Here is a 21,352-nt window from a genome sequence, read left to right as displayed (position 1 = left end):
AAACAGACCTATTTTTATGATATAACATTTGAATGACAAAGTGAATCCATATACTTTGGGCTGGGCATTCATGTGCTTGAGTTGGGAAGGCAAGTTCTCAATTGTGCTGCTTCAATGTTCCACTAATATGGCCTTTCTTACCATCTTGGAGATTTATGGCATATAATCTGGTCTCTTTATAACAAGCACTGAAGAACCTCATTTGAAGCTGGGACCACCCAATATAATATTCAGGGTACCAACCTCTGAAAAGATCTCAGAGCACTGGTGAGCTCTTCTTCTTTAATATGAGACATTTTGTTGCTAAGTTTTCCTGATAAGATGAGAGGTGGGGTAGCCTAGTGGTTAAAGCGTTCGCTTGTCACGTCAATGACCAAGGTTCAATTCTCAACATGGGTACAATGTGTGAAGTCCATTTCTAGCGTCCCCCATGTGATATTGCTGGAATATGCTACAAGCAGCATTAAACTCAACTCACTCACTCACTTCTATTAAGACTGAAATATTCATACGATTGCATATATACATAATACCACTCAAAGGTTAAAAGCATCTCCATCACAGACCATCTACAGCCATAGGAGAAATGTTGGATTCATGACAAGACACATTTCCTCGTTCCATTATAACAACACAAAGTCATACTGCATCATTTGGACATAGAATGTTTTACCTATAATAAGTCAATGTAAAACGATTGGCTGAGTCAGAGCTTTCTTAGTGGGGCAAGCTCTGACTGATTCATTCACAGTATAAGTCAAGGTGAACAAAAAACCCATCAAATATACAAAACGTAGAAGCCATTGTTCTGCCAAGATGTTGGCTATTGCCTGAACTTCACATTCAGCAAACAGACCTATTTTTATGACATAACATTTGAATGACAAAGTGAATCCATATACTTTGGGCTGGGCATTCATGTGCTTGAGTTGGGAAGGCAAGTTGTCAATTGTGCTGCTTCAATGTTCCACTAATATGGGCTTTCTTACCATCTCTGAGATTTATGGCATATAATCTGGTCTCTTTATAACAAGCACTGAAGAACCTCATTTGAAGCTGGGACCACCCAATATAATATTCAGGGTACCAACCTCTGAAAAGATCTCAGAGCACTGGTGAGCTCTTCTTCTTTAATATGAGACATTTTGTTGCTAAGTTTTCCTGATAAGATGAGAGGTGGGGTAGCCTAGTGGTTAAAGCGTTCGCTTGTCACGTCAATGACCAAGGTTCAATTCTCAACATGGGTACAATGTGTGAAGCCCATTTCTAGCGTCCCCCATGTGATATTGCTGGAATATGCTACAAGCAGCATTAAACTCAACTCACTCACTCACTTCTATTAAGACTGAAATATTCATACGATTGCATATATACATAATACCACTCAAAGGTAAAAAGCATCTCCATCACAGACCATCTACAGCCATAGGAGAAATGTTGGACTCATGACAAGACACATTTCCTCGTTCCATTATAACAACACAAAGTCATACTTCATCATTTGGACATAGAATGTTTTACCTATAAGAAAACCAAGACAATATTAATGCCAACAAAAATATTGCGAACTAAAAGCTGGGTAAGGAGTGGAAGTTCCCATGAGAAAATCGGCAACGATATCGTCACTTGTCACAATCAGTTGTCACATGTCACCCCAGTCCATAGCAGATTGATCACAAACACTTCACACCTCGTACAGCTTGCTATACAGATGTACAAACACATTTCAGATTAAATACATCCATAGAACGTTTTATTTTCTTTTTCACTACTCAGGCCATTTTTTTCATCTTCAACCAAGACTTGTAAGAAAGAGGGTGTCCCCTCAAATGACGTTACAGACACACAGAACGACTGGGCTATGTTTGCTCAGTTCTCCACTGAATGCAACTCTGAAGAAAGAGATACTCGTCTTCACAAACTATATTTCGAGGCTGACAAAAGATTATGTAGACAGGTATTACTAAAGCAGTTACATGTTTGCAACTGATACCCTTTGAGAAACTCAGGTTCTCTTGCTGATATAGCTGTCTTTCATCAATTATCATGGACCTTTCTAGAGGTCAACCCTTCTATACCAGTTGCACAAACAGGATCAGTCTGTGTTGAAAACCCAATATGGTCTAAAGAGGTTCCTGTCAGTACTGTGGGCAATCAAGTACTGCTATACACATTATGCTACGAACTATGTTCTCACTGACAGAGATGAGGTGAAATGGAAGTTAACGTTGTACTTGAGAATATTTTGCTCATATGACGACGAGCATGCGTGTGTATGTGTATGTGTGGCTGCTTGTACTAGCCCAGACTTAAGCTGATTTTATAGTGCTAGCTCACTGAGATACAATGCCACAGTTTAGCATGAATACACCACTCAGACATAGTATACTGACTCAGAGCCGACCAGTCCAAGCTTGGACCATCAAGTACCATATTTTAACGTCTTTTGGTACGACGCGACTACGGATCAAACCCTTTTGCTCTCCCTCACTAACAGAACTTCATAGACAATCAGTTTTGCTTGAGATTCAGGATCTTTTTCTGTTACTGCATCAAAATATGAAGTTGTTGTCTGTGAAAGGATCAGATGAATTCTGTATTAAAGGACATCCACTATTTCCAACAAAGGACAAATAAAACCTCAGATCATGGTATATTTTTATTTATTTTTTTTAATTTTTTTGCTATAATTCTGAATTATTTCTTATGATGGCAATCTACATGTAAGCAAAATTCCACACTATCAGGGTATGATGACAGGCTACTGACCAAAGCATCCAATTTGACCACCCTGTCGTTTACAGACATCACAGGTTGCTAATGGGATACTCCCTTTTGGAGATGAGTGTTCGAACTACCCGATCTGATCTTGCTAGAACTCAGTTTGGATCTTGTGTAGCTGCCATGAAGGTTTGTGAAAATTAATTTTTGGGAATCATGTACTTTTATTATATATTTTCAATCACAAATACTGCAAATACTGCAACCACTAATTAAAAATGAAACAAACTTAAATTTACTCATGGAAAAGTGATAATACAAACTTTTTCCCATTCTTCGTGGTTTGGTTCATCCTTGGGCTGGGACAGATAACCCGGATACCCAGGACGGGTGGCCAAAGAGTTGGACCCGGGTACCCATCATATTACCCGGACCCGTTTTAATCCATTCTCTTCCCACAGAGGTTACTCCTGTCATATCTTCCTACATAACCTCTGTTCTAATACGACCCTTTCTTGGTGTCAGCGTTCAAGGCTCGTGATTGGAGACAAGCCGATTTAGTTGTGCAATCAGCGACGTTGTTTCAAAAGTGATCATTCGCAAGGCCTCGGTAATTTCCGTATGCTTCGGGAAAACTAGAACCTCTTCCCGAGCGCGATGCTCAAACGTTTCTTCTAGACAGAACTCAGTCATGTAATGGCGTATCAATGGCGTCTCCATCGCCCTCGTTGACAACGGACAAGCTAGCCATTAAACGTCTTGTGTGTAACATCAACGCAATTCCCCGGCAGATGGGGGATATTTGTGGCCCCGCATTTGCTTGTGTTAGTCAAATTGAATCTAAGTCGATGTAACACGTGTTCTGATTGGATAGAAAGATGGGAGATAATTCGTGTTGCGATCTTTTGCCGCTAGGGGATTTTACGAGGACCGGGAAATATGGCCGTATTAGAACAGAGGTTATGTAGGAAGATATGACAGGAGTAACCTCTGTGGGAAGAGAATGGTTTTAATCATGTGACTAAAAAATGTAAAATTAATTGAACATGTTTGTTATTATTTTATTGTTTGTTATTATAAGATTGTTGTTTTATGTCCGAGATTGTGAACAAAACTTGCACTGAAAACTCACAAGATATCAGCTGTCGACAACTAAGCATGCCACGTGTAACATAGGTTGTAAGTATGCAAAGTAGTTTTTTGTTTACATGTAAAAGACCCAGGAACACAGACATCTGCATCAAATAACAGGTATCCGGGTCGGGTTGGGTAATAGAGGGTGGGGTACCCGGGTAAAATATGGACCCATCCCAGCCCTAGTGCATCCGAAGCATTTTCCCAGTTAACAATTAGATGACATTTCCCTTTCAACATACTTTCACAGCTGAGACAGGAGAAATTTCAACAGGACAGCCAACACATTCAATGTAACAGCAAAAAAAAAGTAAAACAACAAGCCTTTTATTCTTATTTGTTATCCACAAAAGTTACAACACAATAGCATTTGTGATTACTATAACAAAATGAATTGCAAAATTATTAATTCCGATTTATGACTTTTGTACAGACACTGGTAGCAGACTTGAGGCCCAATAACTGGATCAAAGCAGGTCCATAAAAATCACAGTGAAAACCTTCAAATACAGACATTTCTCAGCATGATACACTTCTACCATGGTGACAGGACAAACAATTAATGTATGTTTCTACACAAACATTTCCCCCTCCTCAAGACACACAATAAGCCTCTGTTAATTCATGCATGTACCAACCAAATACCTGACTTGTTCTTTTGACCCTGGAACCTGAGGCCGATTGTCAGCTCACTGAGTGGGTGGGGGGAGGGTGTGGTCAAGGTGTCTAGGTGTTCCTGGTGATAAAATGTTTCCCGTCTAAACTGACAAATTAATCTCTGTGCTATATAAGCTGGGGCACAACATTCACTGACAGATCCTAACTGTAGAAACAGGACCTACGGGTTACTGGCGGAATGCTGTTAGAACAGGTATTGTAGGATTTCAGCATTTTCAATTCAATATTTATTGATTGACAATCAATCAGTTTTCATTTTTACATCATTCATCATCTCTGTAGGTCGTCCATGTTATAAACAGAACAGCACTCTAATCTCGTATGTTAGCGTGATGTTATTCAATCACCAGTCGCGCGTCCACTCAGTATGATCACACAGCTACTGTAGTAGCTCCCCCCAAATTTTTTTTAAAAAATGTCTGTTTCCGGTAACCTGACCGACCCTATCCTTAAACAACACCCCCCACCCACCCACCCAGACCCAGACCCTAAATCTTTTTTTAACCAAGGCAATAACATGACTGGAGTGCATTTCAACTCATCATTTTCATCCAAATCGAGTATGATATTTTCATGTTTTTCAGTGTATGTAGGGCAAAAATGGATTGCATTGAATTGGCATAATGGGTCCTCACTGACCAAATCTGCAAATAAATAACATAAATAATGATTTGATGTAGAAATCTTTCAATGTCTCATCATAAGGCATTATCACTACATGACATGGTCCTCTTGAAGACCTCAGGTGCCCACCTGGTGCCACTAAGAAATAAAAAAAAAAAGTAAAAAGAAAAAAGATAAAACCAACCCACCTACCCTATTTTTAAAAAGCATGTAATAGGAAACGGACATATATTTTGGGGGGCCTAATGATAACATGATGATACTTCTCTAAAGCAAAGCATAGTTTAATGACAGGAATTTTTTACACAGCGATCACACCCCAGATAGCAAGGCGGACGTTGGCCCAACGTTGGCAATGTTGGCAAAACCATTGCCAACGTTGAATAACGCCTGAATTATGAACTAAGCTTTGTTCAGTATCAACTGATCAGACATACATTAACCTAGAGAGAGAGAGAGAGAGAGAGAGAGAGAGAGAGAGAGAGAGAGAGAGAGAGAGAGAGAGAGAGAGAGAGAGAGAGAGAGAGAGAGAGAGAGAGAGAGAGAGAGAGAGAGAGAGAGAGAGAGAGAGAGAGAGAGAGAGAGAGAGAGACAGAGAGAGAGACAGAGAGACAGAGAGAGACAGAGAGAGACAGAGAGAGAGAGAGACAGAGAGAGAGAATGGTCTAACCATTATTTCAATATGCTAGCATTGTGTTCAACATGGAACAGGTAGGTTAAGGCTTCTCGTCATTACCTTATGTCAAAAGTTCTCCTGGAATAAAAACCATTGAAAAAGACCTAATCTGTATCACAGTCACTGCTACCCATGAAGATCCTGGTTAGAATTGATCTTTAGTAACCCATGCTTGTCATAAGAGGCGACTAACGGGTTTGGGTGGTCAGGCTTGCTGACTTGGTTGACACACGTCATCATATCCCAATTGCGTAGATCAATGCTTAGGATGTTGATCACTGGATTGTCTGGTCCAGACTTTATTATTTACAGACTGCCACCATATAGCTGCAATATTGCTGAGTGTGGCCTTAAACAACAAAGAAACAAACCACAGTCCCTGAACGATTATGTTCTCTTCCGCAAAACCCTTTCTGCAATGCTTAAAGAAAACCCTAAATGAAGCAACTTCAAGTCCAGATTTCCTCAGGTTTTGAATCTCTGAACTCACAAGGGCTCCGTTAAATGGAGTTATTTGCTTCTATCAGAAATACATATTTTCAGAGACAGACCCAGGACACCCTGTAATTATGACCACTGAAGTGAAGACAGTCCCAAGATAACAATCACACACCAGTAACTAATAATGGAATATAATGAGGGGCCTTGTCAAAATGGTTGATGAATCTGAAAAGATTACTCTAACTTACTTTAGAGGTGTGTCTGTGAAGGCCCATTTCTTTTCTCATTTACATCAATTTCAGTTGATGGAAGGCTACTATGAAAGACTGCTTTGACAGTAAGTGCTGTGATCCTGACATTTGAGTGTAAGTGTACAAAAGGAGTAATGACTACCCAAATAAATGTGTAACTGGGGGAAGCAAATACTGTCTGAACAATGTTCTGCCCCAGTAGCCTAAACTATAGTAACAAATAGGGGTGGGTATTGCAGAGAATTTTCATATTGCGATATATTGCGATGCGAAAGCATGTATTGCGATATGTATTGCAATATATTGCATGAAGTATTTTTAAACAAAAAACTACTTATAATCGAGTTAATTCTTGATTTATAGAGCAAAACCCCAACAAAATCACTAGGCTTGATTAAGCTTTAATAACAACTTTTAATCATGATAAAATAAAAATGTGAATAATATTTGGCACAAATGAAACAAGGACATATCCGAAGATTTCCGAGTGTTACGAAGTTTTCTCAATGCAAGTCAAAATACCGGTTTTAGATCAGCGTATGGCAATACGTATCGTTTTCATGTCTGAACCGGTAAATACCAGTAAACCGGTTATATTGCGCAGCCCTAGTAACAAATGATCTAAATGTTCCTAAGTTTAAATGTTTCTTTGTCTAAAGGGTACACCTACAGAATACCAGATACCTACTCTGTCATATAGACCCTGAAACAAATATAGTCTTAGAATATGTGGTAAGTCTAGATTAGCACAGTTTCAAGTCATGAAGAAAGTCTCTGGGCTACTTTTCATTATATTTTATGATTTTATTTTAGTAACCGTTTTTTCTGTAAAATATTGTCATTTCAGAAACTTGATGTTAGTCTATGAGATACCTATTCACCATGTTTGTTTGAAGTGTGAATATTTAAAAAACTGGACAATGAAGCCTAAAATATGAGCAAAATAGACTCTGCATGCCTCAAACGCATACTATTAAAATGATTTGTAAACATTGAAAATTGAACATCAACAGTGGAACATTACAAAAACATGATTCCATAATGAGATGGAGCAGCCTTCCAGACCTCAACAAGATCTTACACTTCAACACCCACTCAGTATTTTTCATATAACCCAAATAAATGTGTAACTGGGGAAGCAAAGACTGTCTGAACAATGTTCTGCCCCAGTAGCCTAAACTATAGTAACAAATAGGGTGGGTATTGCAGAGAATTTTCATATTGCGATATAATGCGATGCGAAGCATGTATTGCGATATGTATTGCAATATATTGCATGAAGTATTTTTAAACAAAAAACTACTTATAATCGAAGTTAATTCTTGATTTATAGAGCAAAACCCAACAAAATCACTAGGCTTGATTAAGCTTTAATAACAACTTTTAATCATGATAAAATAAAAATGTGAATAATATTTGGCACAAATGAAACAAGGACATATCCAAAGATTTCCGAGTGTTACGAAGTTTTCCGAATGCAAGTCAAAATACCGGTTTTAGATCAGCGTATGGCAATACGATCGCTTTTCATGTCTGAACCGTAAATACCAGTAAACCGGTTATATTGCGCAGCCCTAGTAACAAATGATCTAAATGTTCCTAAGTTTAAATGTTTCTTTGTCTAAAGGGTACACCTACAGAATACCAGATACCTACTCTGTCATATAGACCCTGAAACAAATATAGTCTTAGAATATGTGGTAAGTCTAGATTAGCACAGTTTCAAGTCATGAAGAAAGTCTCTGGGCTACTTTTCATTATATTTTATGATTTTATTTTAGTAACCGTTTTTTCTGTAAAATATTGTCATTTCAGAAACTTGATGTTAGTCTATGAGATACCTATTCACCATGTTTGTTTGAAGTGTGAATATTTAAAAAACTGGACAATGAAGCCTAAAATATGAGCAAAATAGACTCTGCATGCCTCAAACGTACTATTAAATGATTTGTAAACATTGAAAATTGAACATCAACAGCGGAACATTACAAAAAATCATGATTCCATAATGAGATGGAGCAGCCTTCAGACCTCAACAAGATTTACACTTCAACAAACACTCAGTATTTTTCATATAATTCATGACTAGGCACAACAGCCGAAACTCTCAGAGGCTGTGGGTGGTAAAAGAACTATGAAATACAGTCATCCCTTGCAATAACACTCTTCGCGATACTGTGGATTCGGTTAAATCGCTGTTAAATCCCCATATTTGTTTTGTTGGTTTCTTGTCACTGGCTTTATAACTGTCTGGCCCAGACTCATTATCATAAAGAAGGAATAAGAAACCCCACACTTCTCACACAAAGCATAAATCACAAATAATGACACCCCCCCAAATTATGAGTAGTAACTTGATAGAATTCTCCAATATTCTGTGCATTTCTGAGTGTACACAACAACATGGTGAACATATGTGTTAAGTATATGGCTGAGCAAAAAGCTGTCCCATTAGGCACTTTGGGAATAACAATTTCCCAAGGGTTTTCCATAAGGTACAGCTTTTCATAAACTATTCCAAGTACAAAGATTGCAAATGAAATCACATTTAATGAAAGGTATCTGAAGGGCTTAGAAAAACACTTAACCTGCCATAAACATATCACAATTATTATGATCATGTCTGCTCTATGCTATTATGTTCTTAATGGCCATAGCATAACCACAAATCACTATTGTTCAGTACTCCCAAACTGTATGAAGCAATCATTAAGTCTCCCTTAAACTCCTGCTCCACCTGCTTCTGTCTGCAGCAAACTGCGTCAATGTCAAGGAAAATTAGTATTCATAATCCTTTAAGAGACATATATGGACACATAACACATTGACAAGTTCATATGAACATCGTGACTGGCGTACAGTTATTTTATTGTGCGCTATACCAGATTTCTCATGAAATCTCACATCTGACAAATTTATATACACCAAGCAGTTTCTAGGAAATTCAGCTAAAACAAGTTATGTCAAAATACAGGGGCGGAAACAAGAAAAATCATTTTCAGTGTTTAATTGAAGTTGATTTTGTGAGAAAGATTCATGAAATAATAACTGAAGCAAAACTATAACATAAAGTTCACATAACCATATTTTTCATGTAACCTTAGTGCAGACATTTGCAAATTTAATGCAGGCTCATCAACATATCAAGAAAATAACATAAAATAATTGCATCCATGTTTATATATTGCCATTTTATCATAATACCCTACACTGAACTGCCACCATAGCTTCATTTGGAAGTGGCATCCCTCTATGGCTCAAGGGGTGGTGGGGTAGCCTAGTGGTTAAAGTGTTTGCTCATCACGCCAAAGACCCGGGTTTGATTCCCTACATGGATACAATGTGTGAAGCCCATTTCAGGATATCTAGATATTCTCTGATGCTGATATTGATCTACAGCTGCAGTAAATGTTGGTTGAAAAACCTTAAACTGAAATAAGAACATTCTAATTCATACGGTAAAGGTGTTATTTCTGTTATATATGACATGTAGCAGTATTTCACTAAAAACATGACCCGTAAATGGAAGAGGGAAAGAGGCTTAAATGCTTAGTTTTACATTATGATTTTGAATGAAGTGTTGAATATTGAGTTAAGATACCTCTAAATCAAGAAAATAAACTTAACAAACAATAATAATATTTTACCAAATAAAACATCATTGGATTATTTCTAACTGATGTCTATTCCAGACATCAACATGAAGTAAGTGTGTGCATACAAAAACAACATAATCGATGTAATGAAACTACAAACACTTCTTTCTCATTGTTGTATGTTAATGTGCAGAACAAAATGTCTACTGTACACTTTTAAACATTTGCAGCTGTGAAGGTCCGGGTTAGAATGAACCTTCAGCAACCCATGCTTGTCCTAAGAGGCAACTAACGGGATCGGGTGGTCAGGCTCGCTGACTTGGTTGACACATGTCATCGGTTCCCAATTGTGCAGATCGATGCTCATGCTGTTGATCACTGGATTCTCTAGTCCAGACTCGATTATTTACAGACCACCGCCATATAACTGGAATATTGCTGAGTGCGGTGAAAAACTAAACTCACTCACTCACTCAACCATTTACACAAGCTGATTAACGTAAATCTGTAAAGTGTCGCTGTGTCGCTGTGACCTTGAAAATTGAGTGAAGGTCACCAAAATCGACTGGGCCCTGTGCCTTCTCTCGATGAAGCTTGATGTCGAATATGAAGAAAATCCAGTGAACGGTTCTTGAGGTACATGCAGCTTAACATGCTGAAATCTTCAAAGTGTCGCCATGACCTTGAAAATTAGGTGAAGGTCACCAATTGACTGGGCCCGGCGCCTTCCCTAGATAAAGCTTGGTGTTGAATATGAAGAAAATCCAGTGAAAGGTTCTTGAGATATCTCGCTGACAAGGGTAAAACGTTTAAGTCCCCTTGTGACCTGACTGGGACCTTTCTTTTACTGTGATGAACCTAGGTATCAAATATGAAAAGAATCCAGTCAACGGTTCTTAAGATATTCCAATTCGTACGTGTACGTACGTACGGATGGACGGACGGACGGAGCCTGATACTATATCCCCCGCTTCGCTCTAAACGTGCGGCGGGGGGTAATAAAAATACATACAAAATAACAAATAAAATCCAATGGAGTTCAGAACACAGACTAATTTCAGACCTAAAGAAGACTGGTCGAATAATTTTAGACCTGAGTTGAACTTCTTTATTTTATATATTCTATAGGGTTTGCTAAGAAGACTAGTGTCATTAGACTGCACTGACACGTAGAAACAGAAATGTCCTACTCCATGTCCTATTGGCAGTTGTCAACAGTGAGATATAACTTCGACAGAAAGACAAAGTTGTAAATAAATAATCTTATGATTTCTTAGAAAGTGACTGGGTGATAGACTTAACTATCTGAATATTTGTATACTTTCAGTGAGAAATAAATGGTTTGGCACTGAAACACATTTTAACTCGTTAACCTTGCAACATCACTGTAACCATGGTAACTGCACAAAATTAAGAAATATCTTAAGGACAATATGACCACAGAATGTCAAAATATCTTTCAAAGACATGCCCTAAATCTGTCAATCCTTTCTATTTACAGGAAGTTCTTCAGCAGCTTGCACTTTTGACAGTCATGTCAGTTTCATACAACAACTGTCAATCAATGTAACTGTGAGTCTGTATTTGATCAGCCTTGCAGAAATCTAATAAAACAAGATTTACCACATATATCCATAAAATATGTCTATAAAATATTTTGTAAAAATGGAGTCGGGACACACAGACATAGCATGAGACCAGTCTATATGTCATCCATTGTCAGTCATTCCAATGCATACACTGAAACAACCACAAGGCTCTGTACTGGGTAGACAGTGTTTCTCTAAATAAATGGATCAGTCAATAGTTATCGACTACTAGCATGAATATGGAAAAACAGTTGGTGCCATTATGCAACGTAAGCATTGTCTCCCAAACATATGAATTGCTGCGATTATCAATATACAAGAAAAGTTATTTAACACAATGACATATTAATGGATGCATTTGGTACATAAGAGTCAAGGTGCTTACATAGATGCTTTGTGTTATCCAAGATTTTGCCAGACCGCCTCCATGGTGTAGTGGTTAGAGAGTCCGCCCGGAGAGCGGAAGGTCGCGGGTTCGATTCCCGACTGCGTCATACCAAAAGATGTTAAAATATGGTACTTGTTGGTCCCTGCCTGGCGCTCGGCATTAATGGGTACAAGAAGGACTGGTCGGCTCGGAGTCAGTATAATGTGTCTGAGTGGGGTATTCATGCTTCACTGCGGCATGGTATCTCAGTGGGCTAGCACTATAAAACCAGCTGGGCTAGTACAAGCAGACACACTTACACACACATGCACGTCGGTCATATGAGCGAAATAATATCAAGCACGACGTTAAACCCAATTTCACCTCACTTCCCTAAGGTTCTGCCCACGTGAACACCTGATTCAAGAGGAGATACACAGGAACTATAAATCCATGATACACCTTGGTCCTTTTTTACCATGGTAATCCATGGTATACCATGGTCTCTTTTTACCATGGTTGACCATGGTAGACCATGGTCTTATTTTACCATGATAACTGTGGTGCCATTTACCAGATGGGATAAGCCATGGTACACCATGGTGTGTATACCATGGTGTGTATACCATGGTCTTTTACATGCTCATTTCAGCTGGGACTTTTACTTCAAGACAACTGTAAGTTTGACACATCAAAGTAGGCACAACAATGTTTGACCATAAATACACATTCTAAGATGCTTTGCTAAAAGATCAAAGGCGCCGACAGTACTTTATCAGGCGATAAAGTCACACTATATTGATGTGACTACACCATTCTTGTCTGCCCCCTCGTTATCAAACGTACCGGTACCCTTGGTAGCCGATGTCACGATGCATGCCAGTTGTCCTCGCCTCGTACAGTTCCTATTAGTAAAGTATTCCGTAGCACCCTGTTTCTTGGTTTGCAGTTGTGTTGCTCGGCTAACATCACTGCTGGAAACAATTACCGTTATATTTTTCGACGGATATAATGTCTTAGTTCGACTCACAATTTAACAGTGACATGGCAACGTACGCAATGTTTACATTCCATCAATGCATCCGTGGAATGTCGCGTGACTAGGTAGCTTCATCTGGATACTGATTTAAACTAACGTTGGTAGTAGAAATGCAACGTTCATACTGCCCTGCATGGTTTATGTTAATCACAGATGTAATCAAAATAATTTAGAGACGATATTTAATCTGAACGTAAACTGTCATCAAATTGTTTATCCTTTGTTTTTCTGGTAATGTACGTTTTAACGTAGGAGGGTAGGAGGGTACACGTCAACAGAACAGTGCATCAGTTAGCCGCGAGCAAGGATTATAGTGTTAATTTAGATCACCAAGACCATTGTTTTTCTGTTTGTTTTCTGCCTTAAATTAATCTCAGAAAAGTGTATTAAATTTGGCATCTCAGAAAATGTATACAGTTCACTAAGCACTATTACAGAAAAGTATAATGCACACATTACACACACACACCCATGATGAAACAGATCAAAGCGTAGCACTATTACAACGTTAAAGCATGAGGATGCAATCATCCGACGTGTCAGTGTCACACTAGGTTCTATACAGGAAGTGAGTGAGTGAGTGAGTGTGTTTCAGTTTAACAGTGCTTTGAACTATCATCCTGATTCCGCTTCTGTCTGTTCTATATAGTTTCATTTACATAATTGCACTTGTGTCAAGCAGGCCATAGATAACTGACTTGATAAGTAATCATGACTCAACCAAAATATCATACTGAAAGAATAGAAAAAAGTTTATAAAAAATTGAAAGCATTAAGTCAATCGTATCTTCATCCCTTTCATCAGCAACTAATGTGATGTGGTATGATCTATGATTACAGGAGACAGTCTCAAACAGACATTTCACAATGCTCATTCTTGTCAACAACATATATATAGTTACCTACTTTACATACAGTTGCCATTTGACAATAAAACCCATTCAGGATGGAAGCACAGGCTACAACGTACAGAGGCATTGATGGAAAGTGTATAACAGAAATCACATAGCCATGTCGTGAGTCATGTTTCACTTTTTATAATAAACAGTTTTTAATGTCAGTCAGGAGATCACAACCCTTGAAATATGTTTATGACTTGAGTGTATGAAAACTAGCTGAGGTGTCAAATGTCCCCTTACTGTCACACATCATGCTGTGAAGATATCAATGGCTGAGAGGAGAACCCCTGGAGATGTAGAAACAAAACAAGATGGGTATTTTAAACATGAAGCGTTGGTACACTATCCCTGGTTTTCAAAGTGTTTGATGGTTTGGCACTAACATCTCTGACTCTGCAGCATTCCTGCTTGATGGGTGTGTGTCTTTATTGTTCAACCCAGCAACAGTGGTCGTGGCCTGTAGTGAGTGAGTGAGTGAGTGAGTGAGTATGGTTTTACGCCGCTTTAAGCAATATTCCAGCAATATCACGGCGGGTGACACCGGAAATGAGCTTCACACATTGTACCCATGTGGGGAATCGAACCCGGGTAATCGGCGTGACGAGCGAACGCTTTAACCACTAGGCTACTTCATCGCCCCCGTCGTGGCCTGTAAGTACTAATATTTGAGTCTGGACCAGATAATCCAGTGATTGAAGAAAGAGCATAGATGACACCCTGTCAACCAAGTCACTGAGTCAGATGCATGATCCATTTAGTTGCTTCTTTATATGACAACATAGGCTGATGTTACCAATTGTAATCCATGATCACACTAATGGCCAGACAATCCAGTGATTGAAGTAATGAGCAATGATGACACACTATCAAACCTGTCAGAGACTGATGCATGATCCGATTAGTTGCTTCTTTAAGACAGTATGGGTTGTAGTTACCAATTCTAATACACAATAACACCAAGGGCCAGAGTGAGTGAGTGAGTGAGAGAGAGAGAGAGGGTGAGTGAGTGAGCGAGCAAGAGAGAGAGTGAGAGTGAGTGAGTGAGTGAGTGAGAGAGATTGAGTGAGTTAGTGAGAGAGAGAGTGAGAGAGAGTTTAGAGTTGTTAGCCGAGAGAGAGCAATATTCTAGCAATATCATGGCGGGGTTTAAATATCACGGCGGGGACACCAGAAAGGGCTTCACACACCAAGGGCCAGACAATCCAGTGATTGATATAATGACCAATGATGACCCCCTATCAAACAAGTCACTGAGTCTGACCCTATGATCCTGTCAACGCAGCGTGGTGTTACTTTAAATATTTGAGCTGCTTCTTCAATCCATTCAGACATATGACATTGACAGCATAGATTGCTAGCTACCAATTGTACAGGGCCACAAAATCTAGTTCTTGATATTGTGAACCAAGTTCCAAGTCATTGGGTGAGTGAGTGAGTGAGTTTAGTTTTACGCCGCACTCAGCAATATTCCATCTGTATGGCGGCGGTCTGTAAATAATCAAGTCTGGACCAGACAATCCAGTGATCATCAGCATGAGCATCGATCTGCCAATTGGGAACCGATGACATATGGCAACCAAGTCAGCGAGCCTGACCACCTGATCTGTTAGTCGCCTCTTATGACAAGCATGGTTACTGATGATCAATATTCTAACCCGGACCTTCACAGGTTTCATACACATTGTAAAAGGCGTCAATTGTAAATGGGATCATCCGCCATGTGACATCATGCTCAAGATGACATTTTCCCAACATTATCATTGCATTGTTTGTGCTTGTGGTTCGTGGTCTTGTCCCCTTGACAATCATAGCAATCTCGGTTATTACCCATTGGTAGACTTCAACAAGGGTTCAGTGATCTCTATAAAACATCTCTATACAACATCAAACATCTCCATTTTGCATTGTGTTTGTATTCATGTCACCATAGATGTGAAATCGTTCATAGATCCTGCATGAATGTGATCTCTGTGTCCCTCCCATCCATACACCCCCACCCCCACTTCACACTGTGTACATGACAGTCACACTGGTAGCAGGTAAAACATATCACCTTGCATCAGTCATATCATATTTTCCATGCTAATTGTAGTGAGTCATGCTTCAACCATGCTTTACCAGACTGAATACCAGACTGTACCCCAGACACTAGAAAATATTTATACATATTTAATTAAATATTTAAATTAAACTGTATCTTATTTCTGAAACTCAATGTTAATCTAGCCCAGTACTCATAATTCTTTTCAACTTGCACATTATCATTTAATTAGACTTACCACGGCACTATGGACACAGATATTCAGAACTCCTACCAAACATGACTATTACCTGGTAAAAATAACAAATATATTCTGTCAATGACATCTGTTTTTCTTTTCAGGGCAAGTGTAATATTTAAATCTACAACATGAATCACAGAGTCAAATATCCATTTTACATAAAAGATGGCATTTACACTATCATTTTGACTACGGTAATATATGGTATGTTCTCTGACTATACCACTCAAACAACAGATGCTACCCAATAAAATCAGTTCATTAAATCATTATAGTCACTAACTGGTTTGATTTTTACGATGGACTTTTGTTCTTCTCCTGGCCTAAAGTAGTTTTCTTGAAGCAGACTAAACAGCCTACACTGATCTCACTTTAAAAAAACCCTCACAAACATGAAAAAATATTGATTTCGTGAGTGTAAAAAAACTTAAGTTTATTTTTACCTGCTCTTTTCATATTACTATCATGTCAAAACAATTTTGGAACTTAGGATTTAGTAAAAACTTTTGTAACACATATTATGTTCGAGATTACACTTTTTCAGTAAAGCACAGATTCTAGTACTTTTTGTTGGGTTGAGTCCCATCTTTTACATTTGACCATTTTTTAAATGGCATTGTGTATTCATAGTAAAAACTTTGGTTAATTAAAACTACAATACTAAAAGGGCATCTTAATGATTTTTAGCAGCTTATATAATCAAAGTGCATTAAAGTCAGATATACAAGACAGTCCCAATCTTGGTGGTGCGACCAGCTAAAGCACAACAGTGAAGATCATGCATTGCTTTTATGCTCAGGTCGTCTTTGTATATTTCAGTGTGAAATGTGACTGGCAGTGAATGGAGCTGTACGGAGGCGAAGTGACGCACCATAGAGCCCCCTGGTCTGACAAGACGGGTGTATGAATAATAACTTACTCTGCGGTCGTTTACATGAGGTCCACCCTAAATAGATAGGCCAGCTCGGGATACTTGTGGAGGTGGTGTTTGAAAGTGTTGTCATCTCATGCTGACAAGAGTGTACAAGCTAGACAGAGGAAGGAAACTGTACAGGGGATTCAACTGTACCTCCATACAGGTGTGACCTCGTTATAAACTCTCAAGCATCAGTGAACAGAGCCATTTTATACACAGCAGAGATTCTGATAAATGGGATATGATTTTCACCTGAAACACCCCATCATCGTGGTATTGGTGTATATTGTGTGAACAAGTGTTGAATACAGAACTATTAACAGACTCTCTGTAGTGTGAAGGATACAATTCTGATTGGTGATTCCGCCTGACACCCAAATACAGGTACAAAACTATATAAATATATTGGATCCTTGGTGAGAGTGTTGTGAAGGATATTGCAACTGTAAGTTATATCATATATACAACAGTGCCGCCAGACTCAAGGGAATATTGACATTGTTCTACAAGCTAGAAGGTTCTTGGTTAAGAGATAACCAGACTGTCTGTGTTGTATAACATTTCACTGGAAGTTATATAACACAGTTATATACCCCAGCCCTGACTGACACAAGGGAATATGGTCGCTTTTGACATACTAGAAAGGTTTTAGTTCAGCAATATCAGGATGAGAACTCTCCTTTATTTGTGTGGACATATATCCTCCCACACTACTGACAAACTGTGAGACTTAGTCTCCACTTAACTCACACCAGACAGTGTGCCGTGATTATGATGTTTAAACATTGGGCTGTGGAGTGTCAGCATACATGATCACATTGACAGATTTCCTGATACATAAAAGTTACAGAAATATACCTATTGAAAGTCGCAAGAGCTCCAGTTCCCTTTCAATAGGTGCAATGGTGTAAGCCTTTATGACATGGACCAGCTATAAAGTCTATTTGAACAGTGGATCGTGAGGTGGCAACAATAAGTGCACAAGAACCCAGCCCTTATTAATCTGTAAGTTGTTAGATAACTTTCTAAAGACGTGGTTCAGATCCTTGAGATATTCCGCAGCAAGTGAGTCACATCTAGGAGCATGTACTTTTATGCTTTAACTGGATACAGATTTGTCAGATAGGTTGTCAGGATACAGGGTTGTCGGATAATTTGACACAAATTGAAGATATTGTTCCACTAGGATGTGATGTGCCAGTCATTCATAATTTCCCGTTCAATATTTTCAGCAACTGGAACCTTGCTGGAACTGCAGCACTGAATCCACTAAAGATAGCAGACACAATATTGTTGACAGTGGGACGATTGGAAAGAGTCCAGCATCATGAACGACCTCTCCACCAAAAAGCGACATGCCTACACCAATGGCTATGCTAACAACCTTCATCACACAATCTCCCACAAACCAGTGATTGGCACCAAGTCTATGGGCTTCACCCATAAGAAACAGGGACAGAAATACGCCACCACAAAGTCTCTCCCTCCCAAAAGTCGTCAGTCACCATGGATGTCAGTGAGCCGAAATGATCGGTCGGCCAGCAGTTCTACATATCGAGGACCTCGTGGGAGATTGGTGCATTCCTCTACAACCTTCCATAAACATCTTAAAGAAAAGAAGGAGAAGTCAATATCTTACTTTGATATTGAACTGGAAAAATCTGAGAAATACATCCTTCGACCCGGAGAAGAACTTAATGGATCGATTCACATGGAGATAACCAAAAATATTGAGATCCGTTTTCTAGAACTGGTAGTGGTAGGTCAGGGTTTCGTGACAATAAGGAAAAATAAACAAGGTGTTCAAAAAACACAGAAGGAAACATATCTGTGTAAAAGATCATATGTGATTGGGACGTCTGATGCAAGATGGACATCCGTGTTGACCCCTGGGCACTATGTATCTACTTTCAAGGTCAAACTGCCAAAGGACCTCCCCAGTTCTCTCCACTTCCGGGACACAGCAAGTGGACTTTCCGCCGACATTGGCTACTACTTAAAAGCAAGACTCTGTGATGACATAGGCTCTTCCTCCACTAGAAGTATAGTATCTGTCAACAATGCTGTCAAAGTACTCTTGTCCAAGAGACAGATATTTACTGTTCAAAGAGCCTTTGATGTTAACTTGATCCCAAATGCTATGACCCCTGTAGTCCACGATGAAGAAGTGATTTTATCATGTGGACCCAACAGTGTAGCAAACTTTACACTATCTCTAGACCGAGCGGTGTTTCTTGCTGGTGATGACGTTCGACTTCAGATTTCATCCCAGATTCCACCATCACAGAAGATAAAAGACATAACTTGCAAACTACGGCAGCATGTAAATCTGAAGGAGACTGGAGTGAGGGAATGTTATATCCTTGCCGAAATCTGCAGAAATGCTCCTCAAGAAGAAACTTTGGATGTCACCATTCCAACAAAAACTCATCTCATCTCATCCTTTCTGACAGGCAGTAAAAAATCTAAAAGTCACGTACACTCTGGACATTGACATCAGAATGAGACCTGCTGGTGGTAAGGTGTCTTTTTCAATCCCTATCGAGATGGGTCCCTGTGCTGAGCCCATATATGCTGAGAAGACAGCCTCTCGGAAATTTGTACCTGTTTTCAATCGACCAACAAGATTTCCATGTTTCTCAGCCTCTCAAAAGAAGAGCCCTGCCCTTATGGCGGATCACATTTCTCGAAGCTCTCAGTCCATCAATGTGACGACAAAGTACACCAATACTCCTTTAAGTCAGTGCTTGTTGTGTTGCTTCATGGGATCTGTAGTGGACTAGGCTCCAGCTTACCCAAATGACCAATGTTCTTAAAGAGAAACCACAATTATCTGGACAGTTTCAGGAAGGAAACACCATATTCTGGATAAGTGCTGTTCAAAATGTTGAGAGGATGCAAGGGACAATAAACTGTAACCAAGTTCAATGTTATTATCAAAGGTGAGAAAACTACCATTGGGATTTACAGGGTGTACTGTATCTAGTTGTGGAGGGCTGCAAGGTCCATAGAGTGAGTGAGTGAGTTAGAATTTAACATCACCTCGGCAATATTTCAGCCATATAGTGACGAGCAAGGTCCATAGAAAGAAAATGATCACCCACACAATAATGATGGTGAGTCACTAACAGGTTGGAAGGACAACATGCCTCATGGATTGAAAGTGTCACATTGAAGGTCAGTCGGTGTCAAAGTCTCATACAAGGGCAATGGATGCGTGGTATCAGGGAACACATGTACGTTTCATCGGGAATCTCTGTACTTCAGACATGACAGTTTTACAACTGAAAAGCAATCTGTTTATATTTGGATCAAGTCAGCTCAGCTTTATGTGAGTGATGAAGATGGCAACTGTATGACTGTTAACATGCCCTTGAGGAAGCAAGGTATGGGAACTACAGGACTTACCATTAAACCAATAGAAAGGTTACAGAGGATATTTTCAAACCTACAAACGTTCATGGTTGTGTATGATACAATTATCACCTGAATACTGTGAACATGAAAATATTCGCCAGGACTTTTCAAGGTTATATTAATGACATTGCCACAGAGTAAGTGTAACTGATCAGGCTTGAGAGGGATCAGTAAGGGACCATTCATTTATGGCTAGTGGGGCTGATGATGATTTTCATGGAGAAGCATGTACAATGTGAATGACCCCCACCCTAAAATTTATGTACAAAGTAAGTGACCCTGCCCAGCATGCCATGAGAAGGATGCCTTGACTTCCATAATTAATTTTTAACTATGCTGACAGAGCATACTGGTTTCAAAGTCTTATTATACCATGGAGTAATGATTTACACAAAATTTCATCATTAATTATTACTCCATGATAGAATGAAGGAATTGTACAATATAGGACTTGTGCAGCTACTGGTTTCAAAGTCTTATTGTACCATGGAGTTGGGAATGATTTACACAAAATTTCATCATTAATTATTACTCAATGATAGAATGAAGGAATTGTACAATATAGGACATTTGACAGTGAATGGAGGAATTGTACTATAGAGGACATTGTACAGTGGATGAAGGAATTGTACAATATAGGACATTTGACAGTGAATGGAGGAATTGTACTATAGAGGACATTGTACAGTGGATGAAGGAATTGTATATAGGACATTTGACAG

General features: G+C 39.1%; 2 protein-coding genes and 1 long non-coding RNA gene across 3 annotated transcripts in view; 2 read left to right on the top strand and 1 right to left on the bottom strand.

Moving 5' to 3' along the window:
• Window positions 1-20,226, top strand: part of LOC124284327 — a 31,001-nt gene extending 10,775 nt beyond the window's left edge. Inside the window, 3 exon segments of the mRNA XM_046720409.1 lie at window positions 17,117-18,218; window positions 18,446-19,677; window positions 19,679-20,226. Coding sequence (XP_046576365.1) covers window positions 18,541-19,677; window positions 19,679-19,996 — 1,455 coding nt within the window. The 5' untranslated portion in view covers window positions 17,117-18,218; window positions 18,446-18,540 and the 3' untranslated portion in view covers window positions 19,997-20,226.
• Window positions 1-21,352, bottom strand: part of LOC124284351 (alsin-like) — a 93,874-nt gene that overhangs the window by 48,108 nt on the left and 24,414 nt on the right.
• Window positions 656-21,352, top strand: LOC124284329. Its single transcript, XR_006900531.1, has 3 exons — window positions 656-666; window positions 11,194-11,197; window positions 21,173-21,352. It is a non-coding gene; the product is annotated as an uncharacterized LOC124284329 (long non-coding RNA).

This window comes from Haliotis rubra, unplaced genomic scaffold (assembly GCF_003918875.1).
Source record: "Haliotis rubra isolate DU_JTF1 unplaced genomic scaffold, ASM391887v1 Scf334, whole genome shotgun sequence".
In the NCBI taxonomy this organism is placed as follows: domain Eukaryota; kingdom Metazoa; phylum Mollusca; class Gastropoda; order Lepetellida; family Haliotidae; genus Haliotis; species Haliotis rubra.
The sequence above is the reverse complement of the archived record's forward strand: the minus strand, read 5'-3'. Positions and strand labels throughout refer to the sequence as shown.